The following is a 20,628-nucleotide window of genomic DNA, read 5'->3' as shown; positions in this document are numbered from 1 at the left end:
ATTTGCCAAAACCCATAGAATGCACAACACAAAGAATGAACACTGTTGTAAACTACGAACTTTGTTGATAGTGATGTATCAATATTAGCTCATCAGTGGTAACAAATAAACCACCAGGATACAAGGTGTTACTAATAGGGGAAACTATAGAGGAAGGATGAGGGGGTATATGGGAACTCTTTGTAGTTTCCATTCAATTTTTCTGTAAACCTTAATCTTGTCAACAAAATAAATTCTATTAATTAAAAAAAGAATAAAGTGGAAGGAATAATTTTGCCTGATTTTAAGATTATTGTATGGGTATAGTAATCAAAACAGCATGTTATCAATAGAAGAATAGACAAGTAAGTCAAGGGAAAAGAACAGAAAATCTAGAAACAGAACTACATGAATATGCTCAACTGATCACTGACAAAGTTACAAAGCGACTCAATGAAAAAAGGATAGTCATTTCAACACATGATGTTGGAGCGACTGGACATTTGCCAACAACAAAACAAACCTTGAGCTAAGTCTTACACCTTATTCAAAAATTAACTCAAAATGGATCATGGACTTAAATTCAAACCACAAAACTATAAAACTTTTATTAAAAAGTGTAGGATAAAATCTTCAAGAACTAGAGCTAGGCAGAGTTGTTGTGCTTGACACCAAAAGCACAATTCATAAAGGGAAAAATTGACAAATTGGACATTATAAAAATTAAAAAATTTTACTCCATGAAACACCATGCTATTAGGGTGAAAAAAGAGGCACACTGAGAGAAAATTTGCAAACATTTGCAACTATATATATAGTTGCACACTGAGAGAAAATTTGCAAACTATATATATATATTCCTTCAAGAAAATAATAATATCAATATCTAGAATATATAAAGAACACTCAAAACTCCACAGAAAACAAGCAAAAATCTGATTAGAACAAATGCAAAAGACTATAAAGAGACATTTCATAGGAGATATACAAATGGTAAATAAGTACAGGAAAAGGTGTTCAACATTATTAGGTATTGGGTAAATGCAAACTAAAACCACAATGTGGTATCACTACATACCCATCAGAATGACTCAAATTGAAAATAGTGACAACACCCAATGCTGGCAAGATTGTAGAGAAACTGGATCACTTAGACATTGCTGGTGGGAATGTAAAGTGATACAGCCACTCAGGAAAACAAGTTGGCTGTGTCTTTTAAACACACACACACACACACACACACACACACACACACACCAACTAAACATGCAACTTCTATATGATCCAGCAATTGCAGACCTGGGCATTTATCCCAGGGAAATGAAAACTCATGTTCTCGTACAAATCTGTACATGAATATTTATAGCAGCTTTATTCACAACAGCCCTTCAACTTAAACAACCCAGATGTCTTCAAATGGGTAGATGGTTAAACTGGTACATTTATACTCTGGAACTCTACTCAACAATAAAAAAAGAACAAACCACTGATACATGCACCAGCCTAGATGAATCTCCAGAGAAGTATATGAATATATGAAGTACAGGAAGTATACTTCATATATGAAGTATATAAATGAAAAAAAGGAAATCCTCAGCTTGAGCAAGGGCAAGACCCCATCTCTATCAAAAATAGAAAAATGAAGCGGGTGTCATAGCATGCACCTGTAGTCCCAGATACTCGGGAGGCTGAGACAGGAGGATCACTTGAGCCCAGGAGTTTGAAGTTGCAGTGAGCTACAATGACACCACTGCACTCTACCCAAGGGGACAGAGTGAGACTCTGTCTCCAAAAAAGAAAAAAAAAAAAAAGGAAATTCCAAGACGTTACACACTTTACGATTCCATTTATATAGCACTTTGAAATAACAACATTGTAGAAATGGAGACTAAATGGAGACTAGATTAATGGTGCCAGGAGTTAAGGAAAGAGTGGGATTGGGGCGGAAGTGGGGATGATTGTAACAGGGCACCACGAAGGATCCCTGGGGTGATAGGATGTTCTGTATCTTGATTGTGTCAATGTCAATGTCCTGGTTGTAATATTGTACTATATATGTACTATATGTACTTTTGTAAGATTTTACCATTGGGAGAAATTGGGCATAGGTTATGGGGGATCTCTGTATTATTCCTTACAGCTGCATGTTAATTTATAATTATCCCAAAATAAAAAAGTTTAAGTTTTAAAAAAATTGACATCCTAATTGTCTGAGTATAAGGAAACACCCAGCTAAGTAAACTATGGTGAATCCATTCACTGGGAGATCTTCAGCCATTACACATGATCAAGACCATTTAGCAGTACAGACTATTCACTGTACCAGGTCTGTCCAGAAACTCTCCAGCCATGTTATATGAAAAATAGAGGCATTTCTTGAGGAAGATACAAGAAACATCGTACATAGGACAATGACGCTTCATTTCCCTTCGAAGTAGGCACCTTGGGACCTCACACAGTTCTCCCAGCGTCTCGTAACCTAACCGGTCCATGGTCGACATTCTCAGGTGTTCTGCCTGTCGCAGGCCTTTCAGAACGTGGATCACTTTTAATAGATTCTCGACCATCTTTGAAGCATTTGTGCCACACTTTTATTTGTGCTGTACTCACTGCCTCAACCATCTGCGAAAACCTTCTGAATCATCCAAATAGTTTTCGTGAAGGAATGTTCAAGTTTAACGCATTTTTTGATGCGGATTCTTTGCTCTACTTGCTCAGCCATTTTGAACATGGCAGCCACATGGTACACATGCTCACTCAATGGTGTCTAGCACCCCACCGACTAATACAGTGAGGGTGTCACTCACACAGGCACATTCCAGTTCACGCTTTGGCTGCCAGGTACATCAGTGTCATGCAAACCATTCTCATTATATTAACAATGGCTGGATACTTTCTGGATAGACCTGGTGATACTATGATGTTAAATGAGTAAAGCAAGACACAAAATTGCATTTATGGTATAATTAAATGCATCAACCTTGTAGAGAAAAATCTAGAAAAAATACATGAAAGTATTATGAAAATTATAATAAAAAATTTTTTTGAGACACGGTCTCACTCTGTCGCCCAGGCTATAGTGCAGTGGCATGATCATAGCTCACTGCAACCTCAAACTCCTGGGCTTAAGTGATCTGCTTGCCCCAGCCTCCTGAGTAGCTGGGACTACAGGTGTGTGCCACCACGCCAGGTTAGTGTTTCTATGTTTTGTAGAGATGGGGGTCTCGCTCTTGCTCAAACTGGTCTCGAATCCTGGCCTCAAGCAATCCTCAACCTTCTCAAGTGCTAGGATTATAGGCATTAGCCACCATGCTTGGCCTAAATTATCATAAACTTTTAAAATAATATGTAAATATACAGAGGAAGATAGACACTTAACCAATGGGTACACACATTGGCCTCACCTGTCACTAAGTGAGTGTGTCAACAGAGTTGCCATTTGTTGAGAGACTAGGAGAAGAGAGTGGCCTGTGGACATAGTGAAGTGGGCTAAGGGCTCAGAGGCAGTTAATTTATTAGTTTAACAAAAAGAAACTATTTTTTCCTATCAGAGGTTGGGAACTAAGGGTCAGACTTGCTATGGACATAACGTACAATGTGCGAGTCTGCGTTCTATCTCCTGGTCCTGTTCCTACCTGCAGGGGAAACCTCCTCTGGCGGAGACTTGCTGTCTCCCCAGTCACCGCATTTCACTGCGGATCAGAGTTTAACTGGGCACATGGTTACGCACCTAGAGACTAGTTTCCAATTTCTCTGCAACTAAGCTGTGCCCAGGAGCAACGGATTGGAGCAAAAAACACAGGTGCAAATTCTGTCTCGTGTCCTTAATAAGAAAGGGATGTTGCCCGTCCTCCACGTGTGGATGTGGCGGGGAGTCACATTCAGCCATGGGGACAAGGACAGCACGTTAGGTTTGACTTTTCTGAGGACCCAAAGGACAAACCCATGCTGGACTCTGCTTCCAAACTTCCACATTCCACCACATCTTCTTTTCAAAAATTTTATTTTAACTAACAATTAAAAATTTTATATATTTATCATGTACAACATGTTTTGAAATGTGCATACATAGTGCAATGGCTAAATCAAGCTCATTAACATACTTCTTATTTTTATTTATTTGTTTATTTTTGTGGTGAGAACACTTTGAATCTACTCTCGGCAATTTTCAAGACTATATTATTATTAACTTTAGTCATCATGTTGTGCATCACATCCTCTTTTTTTTTAATTCATTATTATTTTCTTTTCTTTTATCTTTTTTTACATCTGTTTACAGCATGGTTTCCTGAACATCACATCCTCTTGATGTTAGTAGTAGACAAAGTAACTCAGACCTAGGAAACTTCTGCCAGGGACAGGGAAAGGAGTTTGCCGTAGTTAGAATTACCAGTCCCAATTCCCTATAGCAGTTTATACATACAACTCCTATCATGGTGGGCAAAGTATACTTCTTTGCTTGGGCTTGTCCATGTGACTATTGTCAACAGAACGGTCATTAGATTTGGTGTCAGCAGAGGCTAGAAATATGCTTGCCCACTTGTGCTTGCTCTCGTGCATTTCTGACACCTGGGGTAGCCTACTCGTCTTAGAATGATGATATGTGCAGCAGACCTGAACCTAACCCAGGGCCTGAATCCAAGCCAGAGGAGCCCAGCCTGGATCAATCGCACCCTAGCTCAACTGTAAATGCTGAGAGAGAAATAAACGCTGTTGCTGAATGCCACCGAGATTACTGTTACGCAGCCTCGCTGACTGGCAAGGGTGGGAACTAGATTCTAGGGCAGCATCAACATGTGTGGATGGGGGGTGAGGTTTCCCAAAAGTAGGTGGCAGTTTGCACTGTGACAGTTTAAAGAAAGGGGTACTCTAAAAAAGGACTCTCCTGAGGGCATCAGAGCAAGGTCAGAAATGGGAGAGCACTTAGGATAGGAAGCCCAATCTAAGAAGATTTCAACATTCTTGTTACTTTTCCTTTGGACTATAGAAAAAACAGCAACCGGAGGACAGTTTAACTTTTTCTTCTCATCCAACATTTCTTTTTTAAATTGTAGTAAAATACACATAACATAAAATTCACCATTTTAGCCAAAGTGTACAATTCAGTGGTATTAAGTACACTCACAATGTTGTGCAACCATAACTAATATCCATTTCCAGAAACTTTTCATCATCCCAACAGAAACTCTGCTGTCATTTAGCAATAACCCCACATTCTTCCCCTTCCCCAGTCCCTAGTAGCCTCTATTCTACTTTGTGAATCTATGAATTGTCATATTCTAGGTACCTCATATTAGTGAAATCATACAATATTGGTCCTTCTTAACATCTGGCTTATGTTGTAGCATGTATCAGAATTTCCTTCCCTTTTAAGGCAGAATGTACTCTTTTTAGTTGTTTATTTTCATTTTTATCTCCATATTTTAAAATTATATTCATATACTTCTATTTCTTGGTTTATTAATTTGAGACATCCAAACTGTCCTATTATAGAAAATAAAGACTTAGATGCTTCAAACATCCTATTGTATGGATATGCCACATTGTGCTTATCTATCCAATGGACACTTGGTTTGCATCCACCTTTTGGCTATTGTGAATAATGCTACTATGCACAAGTGTGTATAAATATCTGTTTGAGTCCCTGCTTTCAATTCTTTTGGGTTTATACCTGGAAGCTGAATTGCTAGATCATATGGGAATACTATGTTTAACTTTTCTAGAAACTACCTAGGCTGGTGGTGGGTCCCCCTCCTCTCCCTAGATCAGAAACTAAAGGCTCACGTGACCAGACCCGCCAAAAAACAACTGCCAGGCACCACCAGCCCCTCCTTCTGGAATCTGCAAATACTGCCGGCCCCTCCCATTTCTTAAGAACAGACAATGGCCACAGTGGAAAATCCCCAGCTCTTCCTGCCAAAAGTCTCCAGCCTGCCTCAGATAGTATAAGAGCCCGCACCCCTTTCAAATGGGCGTGACTTCTCTGGCCCCTCTCTCGGGACCCATGAATCTCACCCAGGAGCACTCAATAAAGCCATGTTGTTTGGCCCCACTCTGTCTGTCTTTTCCTTTCGCCACTGCCAAAAACTTTACACTACCAAACCATTTTCTACATTGGCTACACCATTTTACACTCCCACCAGCCACGCACAAGGGTTCCATGCTCTCCACATCCTCTCCCACACTTGTTCTTCTCTTCCTGTTCATGTTGTTTTATAATGGCCAACCTAATGGGCATGATTTGATCATCTCACATTCCTTTTGTCCTTGATCCTTCCATTAAAAGGTAATAAACCAAGATAATTTTGTGTGGTGGTAGTATGACAACTAAAATGTGGTGTCCACCAGTGTCTGTGTGACCAGAACAGTATTCTGTGGAAAGGACCCAGTCCATGGCTTCCAGGTGGTGACCAGCCGGGAAGGAGCAGAGCCCACAGCATTGCCGGAAGCGGCTGGGAAGAGCAGGTTGCTCGATGGGGCAACCACCTGGTAACCTGGGAAACGCCTAGGTGGGTGAATGTGAAACAAGCCCCTTATTACCCAAATTCACCTAGAGAGGGGGAGGAGAAGCTGATATTTAGTAGCTATATGCACATATATTTACATATGTTTTAATATATAATACTACATTTAAAACTATTAAATATGATTTTACTTGAAATTCACAGGAAAAACAATTGAAGATGAAAGAATTGCTTAACTTTATATATAAAATTTTCCTCAAAAGAAGAACTATAGTTTTTAAAAACATCCCTTCAAAGCTAAACAGTTAAAACAAAAACACAACGGGTTTGTGTAAGTACATGGGTTTTTGTACCTTTCGCTCGCACTAGTACCAAGGAGTTTATAATGACAAATAGCAGTTCCCTTTCCTAACTTTACCTGCTCTCCAGAGGCAATCGTTTTCAACTCTTTATAGTTGTTTATTTTCATTTTTATCTACATATTTTAAAATTATATTCTTATACTTTTATTTATTGGTTTATTAATTTGAGACATCCAAAATGTCCTATTATGGAAAATAAAGACTTAGACGCTTCAAACTCGCCCTACATATACTTCTCTCCCCATGTATTACAAATACTTCTCTACAGTTTTTAGTAAAATGAATGGTCTGTATTTATAAAGACTTACTTTGACTATGAAATATTGTTCGCTGCTGAGTCAAGTCATGTAAAATGATTATGCGTCTCTTCTTGTACATTTTGTTTTTTCTTGAAGTCAATAATTACTGTTTTTTATTTGATTAGTTTTCTATGTACATATGGCTAATTTTTCCATGTGCTCCCATAGCTGTACATCTGTCAACGGTACTTTTTGTTTTCCCTCTAGAGACTTCTTTCTCCGGGTCCTCCTCCTTCTTGCTCCACCCAGGCCTGCTACCTGGCTGTGCGTGGGGAACTCTCCCCCCCGGTAGCTGGAGTCTCATTGTCTAGACGCCACGTCTTTCCTTAGTTTGTTCTCTCGCTTTGCAGATGCACAGAATTCTCTAGTAACTTCCTAAGAAGGCGTACATAGTGGGTAAATATTTTAATCTTCGCACAAGTGAAAAAGCTTTTATGAATTTGAGTAATTATCAAAATAACAATTTGGATGGAAAATTCTGGGTTGAAATCATTTTTCTTCCAACTTTTGAAGGCATTTTCCTTCTTTCTTCCTGTGGTGTTAGTAAGAAATCTAATTTGGATCCAAATGTTTGGTATAAAAAATTTTTGTTTTCTCTCTAGAAACATGTAAGATTTTTTTCTTTGTTTTTAGTTATTTTGAAATTCCTTGAGGAAATGGTTCTTTTTTTATCCATCAGTTGGATACTCAGTGGGCATTTCAGAAGACATGTTCTTCAGTTCTGGGAATTTAAAAAATATTGTTTTCAGTTTCTTATTTCCTCCCTCATCTTCTCCACTCTGTCTTCCTGGAATTCATATTAGTTGAGTATTGGACAATCTGAATTGATCCTCTAATCTTTTCATCTGTTTCTATTATTCTACCATTTTGTCTTTGTGGTCTTCTTTCTAGAAAATTCCTTGAAAATTCCTTCTTTCTAGAAAATTCCTTTCTAGAAAATTTTGAAAATTTCCTTTTATTTTTGTACAAAGTATGGGGTACATGTGAAGTTTCGTTACATGTGTAGAACGCATAGTGATCAAGTCAGGGTATTTAGGATGTCCATCACCCAAGTACAATACATTTTTGTTTAACTATAATCACCCTACTCTGCAATCCAACATTGCATTTATTCCTTCTATCTAACTGTATGTTTGTACCCTCTACCCCACTTCTTTTCACCCTTCCCCCATACCCACTTACTCTCCCCAGTCTCTGTTATCTATCTTTCCACTCTTTACCTCCATGTGATCAAATATTTTAGCTCTCACATGTAAGCAATAACATGTGATATTTGCCTTTTTGTGCCTGGCTTATTTCACTTATGATAATGACCTCCAGTTTCATCCACATTGCTGCACATAACATGATTTCATTCTTTTTTATGGCCAAATAGTATTCCATTGTGTATGTGCACCACATTTTCTTTAACCATTCATCCTTTGATGGACACTTAGGTTGATTCCATATCTTTGCTGCTATGAATAGTGCTGCAACAAACATGTGAGTGCATGCATCCCTTTGATATAGTGATTTATGTTCCTATGAGTAGATACCCAGTAGTGGGATTGCTGGATTGAATGGTAGTTTTATTTTTATTTTTTTATTTTTTATTTTTTATTTTTTTTGAGACAGAGTCTCACTTTGTTGCCCAGGCTAGAGTGAGTGCCGTGGCGTCAGCCTGGCTCACAGCAACCTCAATCTCCGGGGCTCAGCGATCCTAGTGCCTCAGCCTCCCAAGTAGCTGGGACTACAAGCATGCACCACCATGCCTGGCTAATTTTTTGTATATATATTTTTAGTTGGTCAATTAATTTATTTCTATTTTTTGGTAGAGATGGGGTCTCGCTCAGGCTGGTTTCGAACTCCAGACCTTGAGCAATCTGCCCGCCTCGGCCTTCCAAAGTGCTAGGATTACAGGCGTGAGCCACCACGCCCGGCCTAGTTTTATTTTTAGTTTGTGAGAAATCATCATGCTGTTTTCCATAGTGGCTGTACTAGCCTACATTCCCACCAACGGTGTATAAAAGCTCACTTTTCTCTGCATCCTCACCAATATCCATTTTTTTTTTTTTTGTCTTTTTAATAATAGCCATTCTGACTGGGGTAAGATGATGTCTCATTGTGGTTTTAATTTGCATTTCTCTCATGGTGAAATGCAATTCACCATTGCACTAATGCAATTCTTGCATTAGTGATGGTGAGCATTTTTCCATTTTGGGGGAAATGTCTATTCATGTCTTTTGCCCACTTTTATTGGGATTTTTTTTTTCCTGTTGAGTTGTGTGAGTTCCTTGTATATTCTGGATATCCGTCCCCTTTCAGATGAATAGTTTGCAAATATTTTCTCCCATTCAACAGATTGTCTCTTCACTCTGCTGATTATTTCTTTTGCATTGCAGAAGCTTTTTAGTTTAATATAGTCCCATTTGTCTATTTTTGTTTTTGTTGCCTGTGTTTTTGAGGTCTTAGTCATATATTCTTTGCCTAGACCAATGTCTAGGAGAGTTTACCCTAGGATTTCTTCTACTATTTTTATATTTTCAGGTCTTATGTTTAAGTCTTAAATCTATCATGAGTTGATTTCTGTATATGTTAAGAGACAGGGATCTAGTTTCATTCTTCTGCATGTGACTATCCAATCTTTATCTGTGTAATTTTTTAATGAATGTTTTGTTTTCATACATACACCCCCAGGAGTGGCTTGATCATTTAGCCAGGAAGTGAGGACTGTCTTTGTGATGGTTAATATTAGGTGTCAACTTGAATGGATTAAGGGAGACCTAGATAGCTGGTAAAGCATTACTTCTGGGTGTATCAGTGAGAGTGTTTCTGGAGGAGACTGGCACGAGTTGGAGGACTGAGTGGGGAAGATCTGCCCTCAGTGTGGGTGGGCACCATCCAATTGGCTGGCCCTGACAGAACAGAAAGGCAGAGGAAAGGCAAATTTGCTCTTTCCCTCTCCTGGACCTGGAGCACCCTTCTTCTCTGCCCTTGGACATCATAACTCCAGGTCCTCTGGCCTTGGCACTCCAGGACTGGCACCACTGCCCTCCACCCACTGCCCAGTTCTCAGGACTCTGGCCTCTGACCGAGTGACACCACTGGCTTCTCTTGTGTTGAGGCCTTCAGACTTGGATTGAGCCATGTTCTTCCCTCCTCTGGTTCTCCAGCTTGCAGACAACTTACCATAGGACTTCTCAGCCTCCGTGATCACAGGAGCCAATTGCCACACACACACAAAAAGCCCCTTTTATATATCTATGAACAGTCATGCATCACTAATGATGCCGATACATTCTGAGAAGTGCATCATTAGGCGATTTTGTCACCATGCTGTCATGCAGTGCACTTACACAGGCCTCGATGGTACAGCTACTGCACGCCTAGACTATTTGGTACGGCCTATTATTGCTCCTAGGCAACAAACCTGCACAGCACGTTACTGGGCTGAATACTGTAGGCAACTGTAACACAGTGGTAAGTATTTGTGCATCTAAATGTATCTAAATATAGAAAAGGACCAGCAAAAATATGTATAAAAGGTATAAAAATGGTACACCTGTAAGTGTGCAGTAATGTCCTAGGCATTCACATCCACTCACTCCCTGACTCACCAGAGCAACTTCCAGTCCTGCAAGTCCATCATTGACCCAAATGTTGTTATTTGGCGCATGACTCTGTGTGTGTGTCCTGTTGATTCTGCGACTCTGCAGAACCCTGACCAATACGGTCACACCTAGAGCAGCAGCATCCAGCAAACCCTGTACAGAAGACATTAAGGAGGCAGATTTGGGGGGCGCAGGTGGCAAACTGAGTATAGGGGGTCAAGGGCAGGAGACAGTGACTCTCACAAGTCCAGCCTGGGTGCCTTGATGGCTCTGAGAACAGGAAAGACGAGGAAAAGAGAAGGAGGCATGAGAGTAGAGGCAAGATAAGTTAAGAAAAGTTGGGTGGCTGACGAGGTAGGACTGCCAAGGAAGATGACTCGGTGAGAACAAGCTGAGTGCGGAGAAGGGCAGACAAAGACAGAGCCCAGGAAGCGACTCTCACAGGGCTGAGAAGACGCAGCACCAGAGGCAGGACAGGAACCAGGAGTGGCGCAGAGCAGAAGCCAATGGAGGGAGGGAGCGCCCTGCGCCGCGTGCCTCCGAGACGCTGGGGTCCCGTGGCCCACGATTCCCCGGGGCAGTCGGCTGTCTGCCTATGGTCTCAATGTAACAATTTATAGTAGCTCTTCTCTCTCGAAAACTCTGTGCTCGCCCTAATTGGCATCTGCAAGCCATCGCAGTGGCCATGTGCAAACCAGAAGAGGCCCTCATAAACAACCAAACTCAACCAGATCTCGATCTCAGACTTCCAGCCTCCAGACTGTGAGAAAATTAATCTCTGTTGTTTAAGCCTCCCAGTCTGCGGTATTTTGTTATGACAGCCCAGCAGGCTAAGGCAAATGGGAAGGGAGGGAACAGAAGGAACAATTTAGACACATCTATTAATCTAAGGGGCAAGATGTTGGTCAGAAGAAGTTCATCCAGGCAGTCTCGACTCCCAGGAAATAGAAGCCAATCCCATCTGTGGAAAATGAGTGGGAGATGGGAGATCAGGAATTTGAGAGGACACGTGGCCATCAAGGAGTGCCTCTGAGAGCCGTGGGTGCGGGAAACAACGTGGGACATGCAGGGATCTGGAGAGGGCTGGCAACCTCGGGAGCCTGGGGCACAGTGAGCTGGGACTGCAGGGCACGACTAACCAGGGATGGCCCTCCCAGTGCCTCTTGGAGCCCGTAGACACAGAGTGTGGAGGCTGGGTGGGCCTGGGATATTCTCATTTCCTCGAGTCCACGTGCATGCTGGGCAGCCTCTCTGTGTAATGTAAGCAAGTAGATAGGATCTAAGTGTTGTGGGTTTTACCCTGGACTGGCAGGTTGTCCCCAAGTGAAGGTCAATGGTGAGAACCCTTAGCTTGCTAAGGACAGGGAAGCAGGGACCAACTCTGGGCCCACTGGAGGGGGTCACTCTTGTAGTGGGGCTCTACCCCTGAGTATTAAGTCTGGACTTCCTACAAGGGGTACCAGGAAGAGAGGTTATGCCATCTCTCAGCATGAGAGGAAATCTGGTCCCTCCCAGATGGGTGGGGATAATGGGGACAAAGGGGAGGGTGAGGGGGGCTCTGTAGGGACTCCAAAAGGTGATGCCAAAGCCAAGAAATGGAATCCCCTAAACAGTTTGGAAAGCACTATCTCCTGCTGTTTGATTTTGTGACCCCATGTTCATCTCTGGCTCCCCTTAAGAAATGCTGTGTGTAATTCAGTATTTTTTATGCTTCTTAAATGGATTAGATTAAATGAAAATTAATGTCATTTTGAGATTTGGGAGAGAATTTTATGACCTCCCACTGGGCACCAAAAACCCAGAGCAGGCCTCTCTACTGGACAGACACATGTGCTGGCTAAGAACACCTGGGTTTGAATTCTCATGTGACCATGTCCAGCTGGGTGACCTTGAAAGAATGGTTTAATGTCTCTGCAAGCCTTGTTTCCTCATCTGCACAATGGGGGCAATAACTGTTGATATGAGAATTAAATCGGCTTGTGCTGGGAAGGACCCTGCAGAGTATAGTAAAAAATAAGAGCTCAATAAGGAAGCCTTTATCATCATCATCATCATCATCATCATCATCATCATCATCATCATTTAGTTGCTAATGTTAAGAATAATAAAAACTTTAAAAGCAATCCACAAATACTTCTTCAGAAAATTAGGAAGTTATCTTTCAGATACACAAAGAAAACCCCAGGGCCCCTCTTCTGAAGAGTCCAATAGCCAGCTCCCCAGGGGAGCCTCACAGGCCCTCCCAAGATTCTGCTCACAGCGCCGCCACCGGCCTCGTCAGCCTCTGGACCCAGATGCACCACGGAATGGGGAGGGGCCCGCCACGTGGCTTCTATGTGCCAGACCCGGTACTTGGAGTTTTTGTGTGTCTGAGCTGTCGGCCGAGGAGGGATGGGGAGAGGAGGGGGAAAGACAGGAAGGGCGGGCGGAATAGCTCAAAGAACCCATTCCCCGCAGAAGTCTTTCCAGTTTGGAGACTGTTTCCGTCCATCCACTGACTCAGATGCCCTCTCACCAACCCCACTGCTCTGAGTCTAACACGAAATGAGCACCTATTCTTAGCCCTGCTAATGTGTCTCTCCTGAAACATGACAATGAGGCAGTGGTTCTCAATCAGGGGCAATTGACCCCCAGAGAACATCTGGCAAAGTCTGGAGACATTTTCTGTCAGGTCGGCAGGTTGGCATGGATGAAAAAGCCCTACCTTGAATGATTAATTTTCATTGCTTGACACATTTATGTACAATTTAGCAAGCAATGATGGCTTTCAAGATGTGACTCTTCATTGCTTGTTGCTATATCATCTTCATTCATTCATTCAACACACACTCTTTGGGCTCCCTCTTACACCATGACAGGCTCCAGGAATAAAGAATGAATAACTGTGTCTTCTCTGCCCGGAGAGTCATGACTTCCCTGCATGGCACACGCATGTGGGGTACTCCACCTTGTGCAGACGCTTTGAGGCCCTTACCTTGTTGTTCCCACCCTGGTCCTCCCACCCTCCCTGGCTCCCAGTATCCACGCCCTTGGAGCTGCCTCTTTCGAGTGCCAGTGACCGCCCCGGCCTGGCGCCATGTCAGAGGGTGCCTGGGAGCTGGCACAAGTCAGATCCCTGAGCACTCATTTTCACCTGGTCCCACCCAGCCCGTACACAGGCTCTTTTCTAGCCCTCTTTTCCTTTCAGATTGTCACGACCTCCAGATTCTCCCCTCCTATCTCTGCTTTCTCCTCTTCATCCTGACTCGGGCCCTCCTTACTCTGAAATCTCCAGACTTTTGGCCCCAAGACCTCAGGTGCTCCAAGCAACGGAGATAGTGGATCACAGAGCCACCAATCCCTCTAGTCAGTGCCCCTCAATTTAAAAAGTAGACGGTGAACTTGGTAGAAAGGAACAGAAGAGCCCAAACACCCCTTCCCATCAGGGGGCGTTAAGGCAGAAGAGAGAGGCCCTTTCTTCGGAAGCACTGGGCATTTCCCAGGACTTTTTTCTTATGTCCCTGGCACTCCGGTGGAGTTGGAAAAATCACAAGTGATGGGCTAGAAATGAGGGTTTCTGTTAGAGGCACCAGGCCCAGAAGGGTGGGGTAAGATGGAGCCGGTAGGGCCAGCATGACAGCCTGCACCTGCCAGCGTTATTGTCAAGGATTTATTAAGCTCCCTAGAGTCTGCTGTTAAAAGAGAAAAAGAGTTTAAGGAAGGGAATGGTTAAGTTAGCACCCTGTAACTCTAGGACTCATTTACATTAAGGAGGAAACCCATGATGACTACGGAGCCAGGACTCTGGCTGGTGCCTTTGCCTGAGGCGTAAGCTAACACTTGCATGGGTGGGTGGCCAGTGGAAGGGTCTGCACTTCATGCAGGCTGTCTTAATTGCCACCGTTTTTTATAAGCTCATCAGATGCCAGCACCACATTAGACTCTTCACATATATTAATTTGTAAATGAACCAACTTAATCCTCCTAAACACTACACTTACAAATGACGAGATAGAGTTTAATTGCCTCAGGAAAAAAACAGCCTTCTCTTTTCTAAAAGCTTTAAAGAAGTATTGGATTTTGACCCAAGAAAACCTGAATATTGGGCAGCAGAATTGGGTTAGAGGTACATTTAGGCAGAGATCGGAGTTCTAGACAGGATAAGAGTTGAAGACATCCATTAATCTAAAAGTAATTAAGATCCTGGATTCAAAAGTATTATAACTTGGGACAATTTGAGTTCAGTTCCTTTAACGAAGTGGTGTCTAACAGGCCTAAGCATTCACTGAATATTTTAGCCTGTAACATATTAAAAAGCCTATAACTTGAAAGTAAGAAGACTGGGCGGCTGGTTGTGGTGGCTCACACCTGTAATCCCAGCATCTGGGGAGGCCAGAGTGGGGGGATCAAGTGAGGCCAAGAGTTTGAGACCAGCCTGGGCAACATAGCAAGGCACTGTCTCTACAAAAAATAAAAAAATTAGCCAGGCATGGCGGGACACATCTGTAGTCCTAGCTACTAGGGAGGCTAAGTCAAGAGGATTGCTAGAGCCCAGGAGTTCGAGGTTACAGTGAGCTGTGATCAGGCCACTGTACTCCAGCCTGGACAAGAGCATGATATCTTGTATCTTAAAAGGAAAAAAAAGGAGGGGGGGGGTATGAGAAGATCCGAGTTCAAATCCTGCTTCTACCACTACCATATTTTCAGGACTAGATTTAAGACAGTGCTCTTACAGTTAGGTGTACCTAACAATCATTTGGGAAACTTGTTTCAAATACAGCCCCCCAGCCCAAAATGAACAAAAAGAAGTCTCACTGCTCAGGCTCAAAGGGTGTGTAGGGGGGGCGTGTCTGTGGCCAGGAGGAACAGATGTGTCAGTAAATAATTACAATAATGTTCCAGGTAAAAGTTCTCACGAGCCACATGGGGGTAGGAGCAGCAGAACAAGTGTGCTCAGTGTTTCTTATGGGGAGGGGAGCTCAGAAAACTGCCCCCTTTCGCCACACCACTTTTTGGTTTCCACTTGCAAGGGACCCTTCTGACACCTTCCTATATGGAGGGGGGAGTAGAATAAGCAATTTGGCCTCAATGACACCCCCCCATTAGGAAGATGCCTGTGATCTCCCTCAAGGGGGATCCCCAAATGAATAAAAATAATGTGAATACCCTTAAGTTCCAAAATCCAGTGTCTGACCACCTAGAGTTCAAACAAACAGAAAGAAAGCAGGATTTCAGAGGCTGGGAAATACTCCAGCCAAAGTAGGTCAGTTCCACTCCTGTTTATTAAAGGAATTCTCTGCCAAGAAGTGTGAGATACAACCTCAGGTCCGGGTAAGCCCATAAAGTAACCAGAGGACCACAGTTATACACAGGAAACCACCTTATAATAATAGAAGGTAGAACACGAGTGTGTGAAAATGACATGTAAATCCAAGGTGCAATGACAGAGCCCTGGGTGGCTGGAAATCAAGAAATCTGGTGCTAGTCCCAGATCTACTACTAACCTGCTGGTCTCAGGCAGGTGTCTTTTCTCTGGGGATCTCAGTTTGCTCACTTATAAAATGAGGAATTGGACCACAGCATAATGAGGCGCATCCTTCCAAAGTACACTGAAGACTGGAACCAGGCAAAGGCTCTCATTTTCCATCCGTTATGTTTGAGATAACCTGGGGATCTTCTTGAGATAAAAATGCAGGCTGCCCCCTGGTCCTGCCGGCCAGGTACTAGTTATGACAGCTGCAGGGTTACTGCAAATACTTAGGAAGGAGGGTCCTAAGAAAGAAGATGTTGCCTCTCATGCCCCTAGGCATGGAGTAATACACTTGCAGGTTGTATTTGCCTTTGAACTGTCCCCAGTGTCCTAGGTGGCATTTCCTCAAACTGGGAGTTGAGACTAGAGTGGGTACTATTGCTCTAGCACCTTCCACTGTCACCACGGCCACTGAAGACAAGAGGCTCCAAGATTGCAAGGGAGCTAGCTCGAATCAGCTCCAAACTTTATTCTGCCAAAGTACAGCTGCTGGAATGTCACAGAGCTGCCAGAAACATGGGCATCTCCTGAGAGCCAGCGCTCTCATCAGCTCCAGGAGCAGAGGTTTTTCTTATAACCAGACAGGAGCAGAGTACAGGAAGGCAAGGCTGTTGAACAGAGGACAACCTTGTCCAGGACAGAGATTGGCGACTCAGAATTGGGTCCACACGTGCTTGCTTTCCCCCAGGAGTTTCTTAGAACAGAGGCCTCAGGGGCTAGTTTGGAACGCTAGAGGGAAGCTAGAGTGAAAGGATGAATCTGCCCCTCACTCCTGACCCCCTCCCCATTCCTTCCATCCTGCCCATCCGGGTGAGGCCACTCTCTCATTCTCAAATCCCACAGGGAGAAGCCCCAGACACCCAGGAATTTCTGTGGGAAAGAAAAACAAACCACCCACCCTGTCGCCTTCTCTTTCCTCCTCCAGCCTTCCAGCCCCTCCCTGGACCTGGCTTGTGGGGACCAGCAGCTCCCGGGAGCCACCAGACACGCAGACACCAGGGAGCCACTGACAAGGGAGGGGCGGGGGTGGGGGTCCAGAGCTGCAAAGGGTCCCATCACAGCAGACCGGGAAGCTCCGGCCAGCGTTCCTGAGGTTTTCCCATCTGCAGCCTGGCCTGTGTGAAAATGTCAAGGCTTTGGGGCGGACGGATGTGGGTTTCAATCCTCTTTCTGACTTGGGGCAAGATATTTTTTTTCCTCTCTGAGCCTTGGTTTCCTTGCCTATGAAGCGAGGGTGCTAATACCAGCCTCGGGAGGCGATTACAAGGTTCCAGTGAAATACTGGAGGCAAAGTGCCCAGCACACACTGGGCACTGGCGGGGCGGCTCCAGAATTTCCGTCTAGGACGGACTAAGAGGCACAGGCTAGAGGAGGGCTGGGGTGGAGGGCAGGAGGATTTGTCTTGGAGCTGCCTTCCTGCGCATAGGCTGTTTTTATCTTTGGGGAGGGGGCCAGCTGGAGAAGAGCTGGTGGAGATTAATGTTGGGCGGGGTGGGAGGGAAGAGTTCCCATTCCTCAGCGGAAGCTCTGCCGATCCCCCTCCACTCCCATCCCACAAGAGACCAGAGAGGGAGCGAGACCGCCGGCCCTCGGGCCCTGCCCGCCGAGGGGCGCGGTACTCACCGTGTGCGTGGCGCGGGCGAGCAGCACCAGCAGCAGGAGCAGCTGCAGCGGCGGGGACAGGCGCGGACTCATGGTGCCCCGCGCGCTCTCCGCGGGCGCCCCGACGGCCGCCAGCCTGTGCGCCTGGCCCGCTCGGGAGCTCAGCACCCCTCGCACTGCCGAGAGCCCCTGCCGGCCACAGCGCCCCGAGGAGCCATGGCTGGGCCACCTGACCCGCGGCGGGCCCGGGGACTGCTCCTCCTCGGACGAGGCGGCCGCGCGCTAAGCCGCCCGGCCCATTGATAAGGACGCGGCGCTGCCGGCGCACCTCCACCCAGCGGGGACTGGCGGGGGCCGGCGCGCGGGCTGGCTGGGGAGGAGGCGGAGGGAGGGCGCTGGGGCCCCGAGCCGGTTCCCGCAGGCTTGGCCTGGGGCGGAGGAGACGGGGAGGGCGCGCCGGCTTAGCCTTCCACTCCGCAATCCCGCCTCCCACCGCGACACCCCGAAGAGCACTCTCTCCGCAGTCTGGGCCACAGCTAGCTGGGGGCCCATGGGCAACTTAGGCCACCTTGCTGAGCTTCGGTGTTCTCATCCCTAACAGCACTCGGGTTGGAAGAGGGTCGTGACACTGCAGGTGCCCATGACGTCTATTCCCGCGGGGCAGCTACCTTACACTTTATTTCCGATTTTCACTTTATTTTTCTTCATTATTAAAGCCATGAGCGCTAATGCTAGGAAGTTTCACTCTGTGCACCAGGCATTTGGGGACTGCTGGCGAAGAATCGCCTTGGGGCCTTTGAGCTTCCTGGCATCCCTGGGTGCTATCTAAGCTAGGGCAGATATTCCCAGTAGCCTGCTCAACCCTTGTTGTCCTCGCAAGTCCTGGAGGTAGGCGTTTGCACCTCTAAGTACAAAGTGCCCCAAATGGCTTTTGTAGACCCATTTTTTTCTTTCTCTGCACTGCTGCCCACTCCCTTCCCCCTTCTCCTTTCTTGATCTTTCTCTCAAGCGCTTTAAGGCACCTGACCGAATTCTCCCCCAATCCTCTAGGTGATACCAAGCCCATTTGACAAAGGAAGGCACTGGGAGTGGAGGAGGATCCATCGAGCGGCCAGGTACTTGTGACCGAATCCAGCCGTCACAGAACAAATTCCTTTATTAAAAGGATTTGTTCTACAAAACTTGGATTCAGTCAAAAGACCACACTCAAGGATCAGTAGGCTACAGTGTGACTCCAAGGCTGCAGGTTCCCCACCCCTGTTTAGCAGCCTTCCCTTCCAGAGGAGACTATTAATAAATTGAGGTTGGTAAATCTCAGCAAAATAACAGGGGAAACAAAAATGCTTTCAGCTCCTAGATCCAAAATCAAGGCTTAGTACACTTCAACCTGAAGTACACATAACCAGTGATCCCTTCTAGGAACTTCTTCTCCACGCTCACCCACGGGCAGTGCTTGTGGAAGCACTGGGAAGGTAGCAGAAAGCTGGAGACGATACATGGGGAAGGGGAACACTCTTTAATGTTTCCTTCCTCTTAGAGAGAAATCCTTATTATAATCCTCCTGTGTAGACCTGTGTCTACCCCTTCATTCCATTCACACACGTGCGCGCACACACGTGAGGCCAGCTCTTTGTGACTGATATATTTAGCGTAAGGAACTGGCATGAGTGCTGCCCCCTCCCCTCTCCTACACGCTCACCTGCAGAGCCTGTAACTGGACTGCACTGGGCCAGGCTGTGCCTGGTGGTCAAAGACCCATCAAGCTGGTCCAGTGCCACCAGTGACATGGGGGTGGCCTATCTAATTCTGGAGTTTAGTTAGAAAACCCACTTGCCCTCAAGTATAAAGCACATTCTCTCAGACTGTCTGGTAGATGGCGAGGGATACCAGGTCTCCTAGGGACGAAAGTAGATGCTGTTGCCTTGGTGCAATTGTCCCATTTGGCAAGAAGGACAAGGGTGGGCCCCTGGCCCCCATCTTGGTCCTGCCCACCTTAATCCTGCCCTGAACTGCGGCCATACCTGGGGGAGGAGGGAATGCTCTAGGAACCGGCCAATCAGAACTTAGTGCACTGGCTGCAAAAGCAGGCAGAGGACTCTCTAGCCCTGGGCCAAGCAGCACAGGTACCACAGAGTCCAGAAATTGCCCTGACAGTCAGATTAAGACAGAGGGGGCCAAATACCACTTTTATTAATAATAAAGTTGGTCTTCTCAGGTTTCAGTGTGAGAATGTCAGTTCTTGACACACTCATGGCCAAAGAATGACCAGACGCACCAAAATTAGGTAAGCATGAAAATGAGGTTTTTCGAGGAGAGAAAGATAGGATTATAGGGCAAGAGCAAGATACAGGTTTACGGAGCATGATACATACACCGCAGATGACGACCGGATCCATTGTTGCAGCAAAGAGAGAGCAAAAGGAAGGGCACAAAAAGGGACCCGTTATGGTCTGCATCTTGTTTTATAGTGCCCCGACTGGGACCTCCCCCTCCTGGCTCGGAGGTCACCATAGAGCCACTTTGGACAGTGGGGGGATGCATGACCTGCCTTACCGCGCATGCAGGTTGTTCTAGCAGTCTCCAGACTCTGTGGTGCCCGTGCTGCCTCGCCCAGAGTCCTCGGCATTCTTTTGCAGCGGGAGCACTAAGTTCTGATTGGCCAATTCCTAGGGTAGTTCCTCCTCCTCCAGGTATGGCTGTAGCTCAGGGCAGGATTACGGTGGGGCAGGACCAAGATGGGGGCCAGGGGCCCACCGTTCTCCTTCTTGCCAGATGGGGCGATTGCACCAAGGCAACAGAACCCACTTTTGTCCCTAGGAGACC

At 45.4% G+C, this 20,628-nt stretch overlaps 1 protein-coding gene across 1 annotated transcript in view; it reads right to left on the bottom strand.

Annotated features, from left to right (window-relative positions):
* SCTR (secretin receptor) overlaps positions 1-18,158 on the bottom strand; it is a 72,319-nt gene extending 54,161 nt beyond the window's left edge. Inside the window, exon 1 of the mRNA XM_012749159.3 lies at positions 17,827-18,158. Coding sequence (XP_012604613.1) covers positions 17,827-17,898 — 72 coding nt within the window. The 5' untranslated portion in view covers positions 17,899-18,158. The remainder of the gene's footprint in view (positions 1-17,826) is intronic.
* Positions 18,159-20,628: the final 2,470 nt, after the last annotated feature.

This window comes from Microcebus murinus, chromosome 8 (assembly GCF_040939455.1).
Source record: "Microcebus murinus isolate Inina chromosome 8, M.murinus_Inina_mat1.0, whole genome shotgun sequence".
Taxonomy (NCBI): Eukaryota; Metazoa; Chordata; class Mammalia; order Primates; family Cheirogaleidae; genus Microcebus; species Microcebus murinus.
This window is presented reverse-complemented; position numbering and strand designations above follow the sequence as displayed.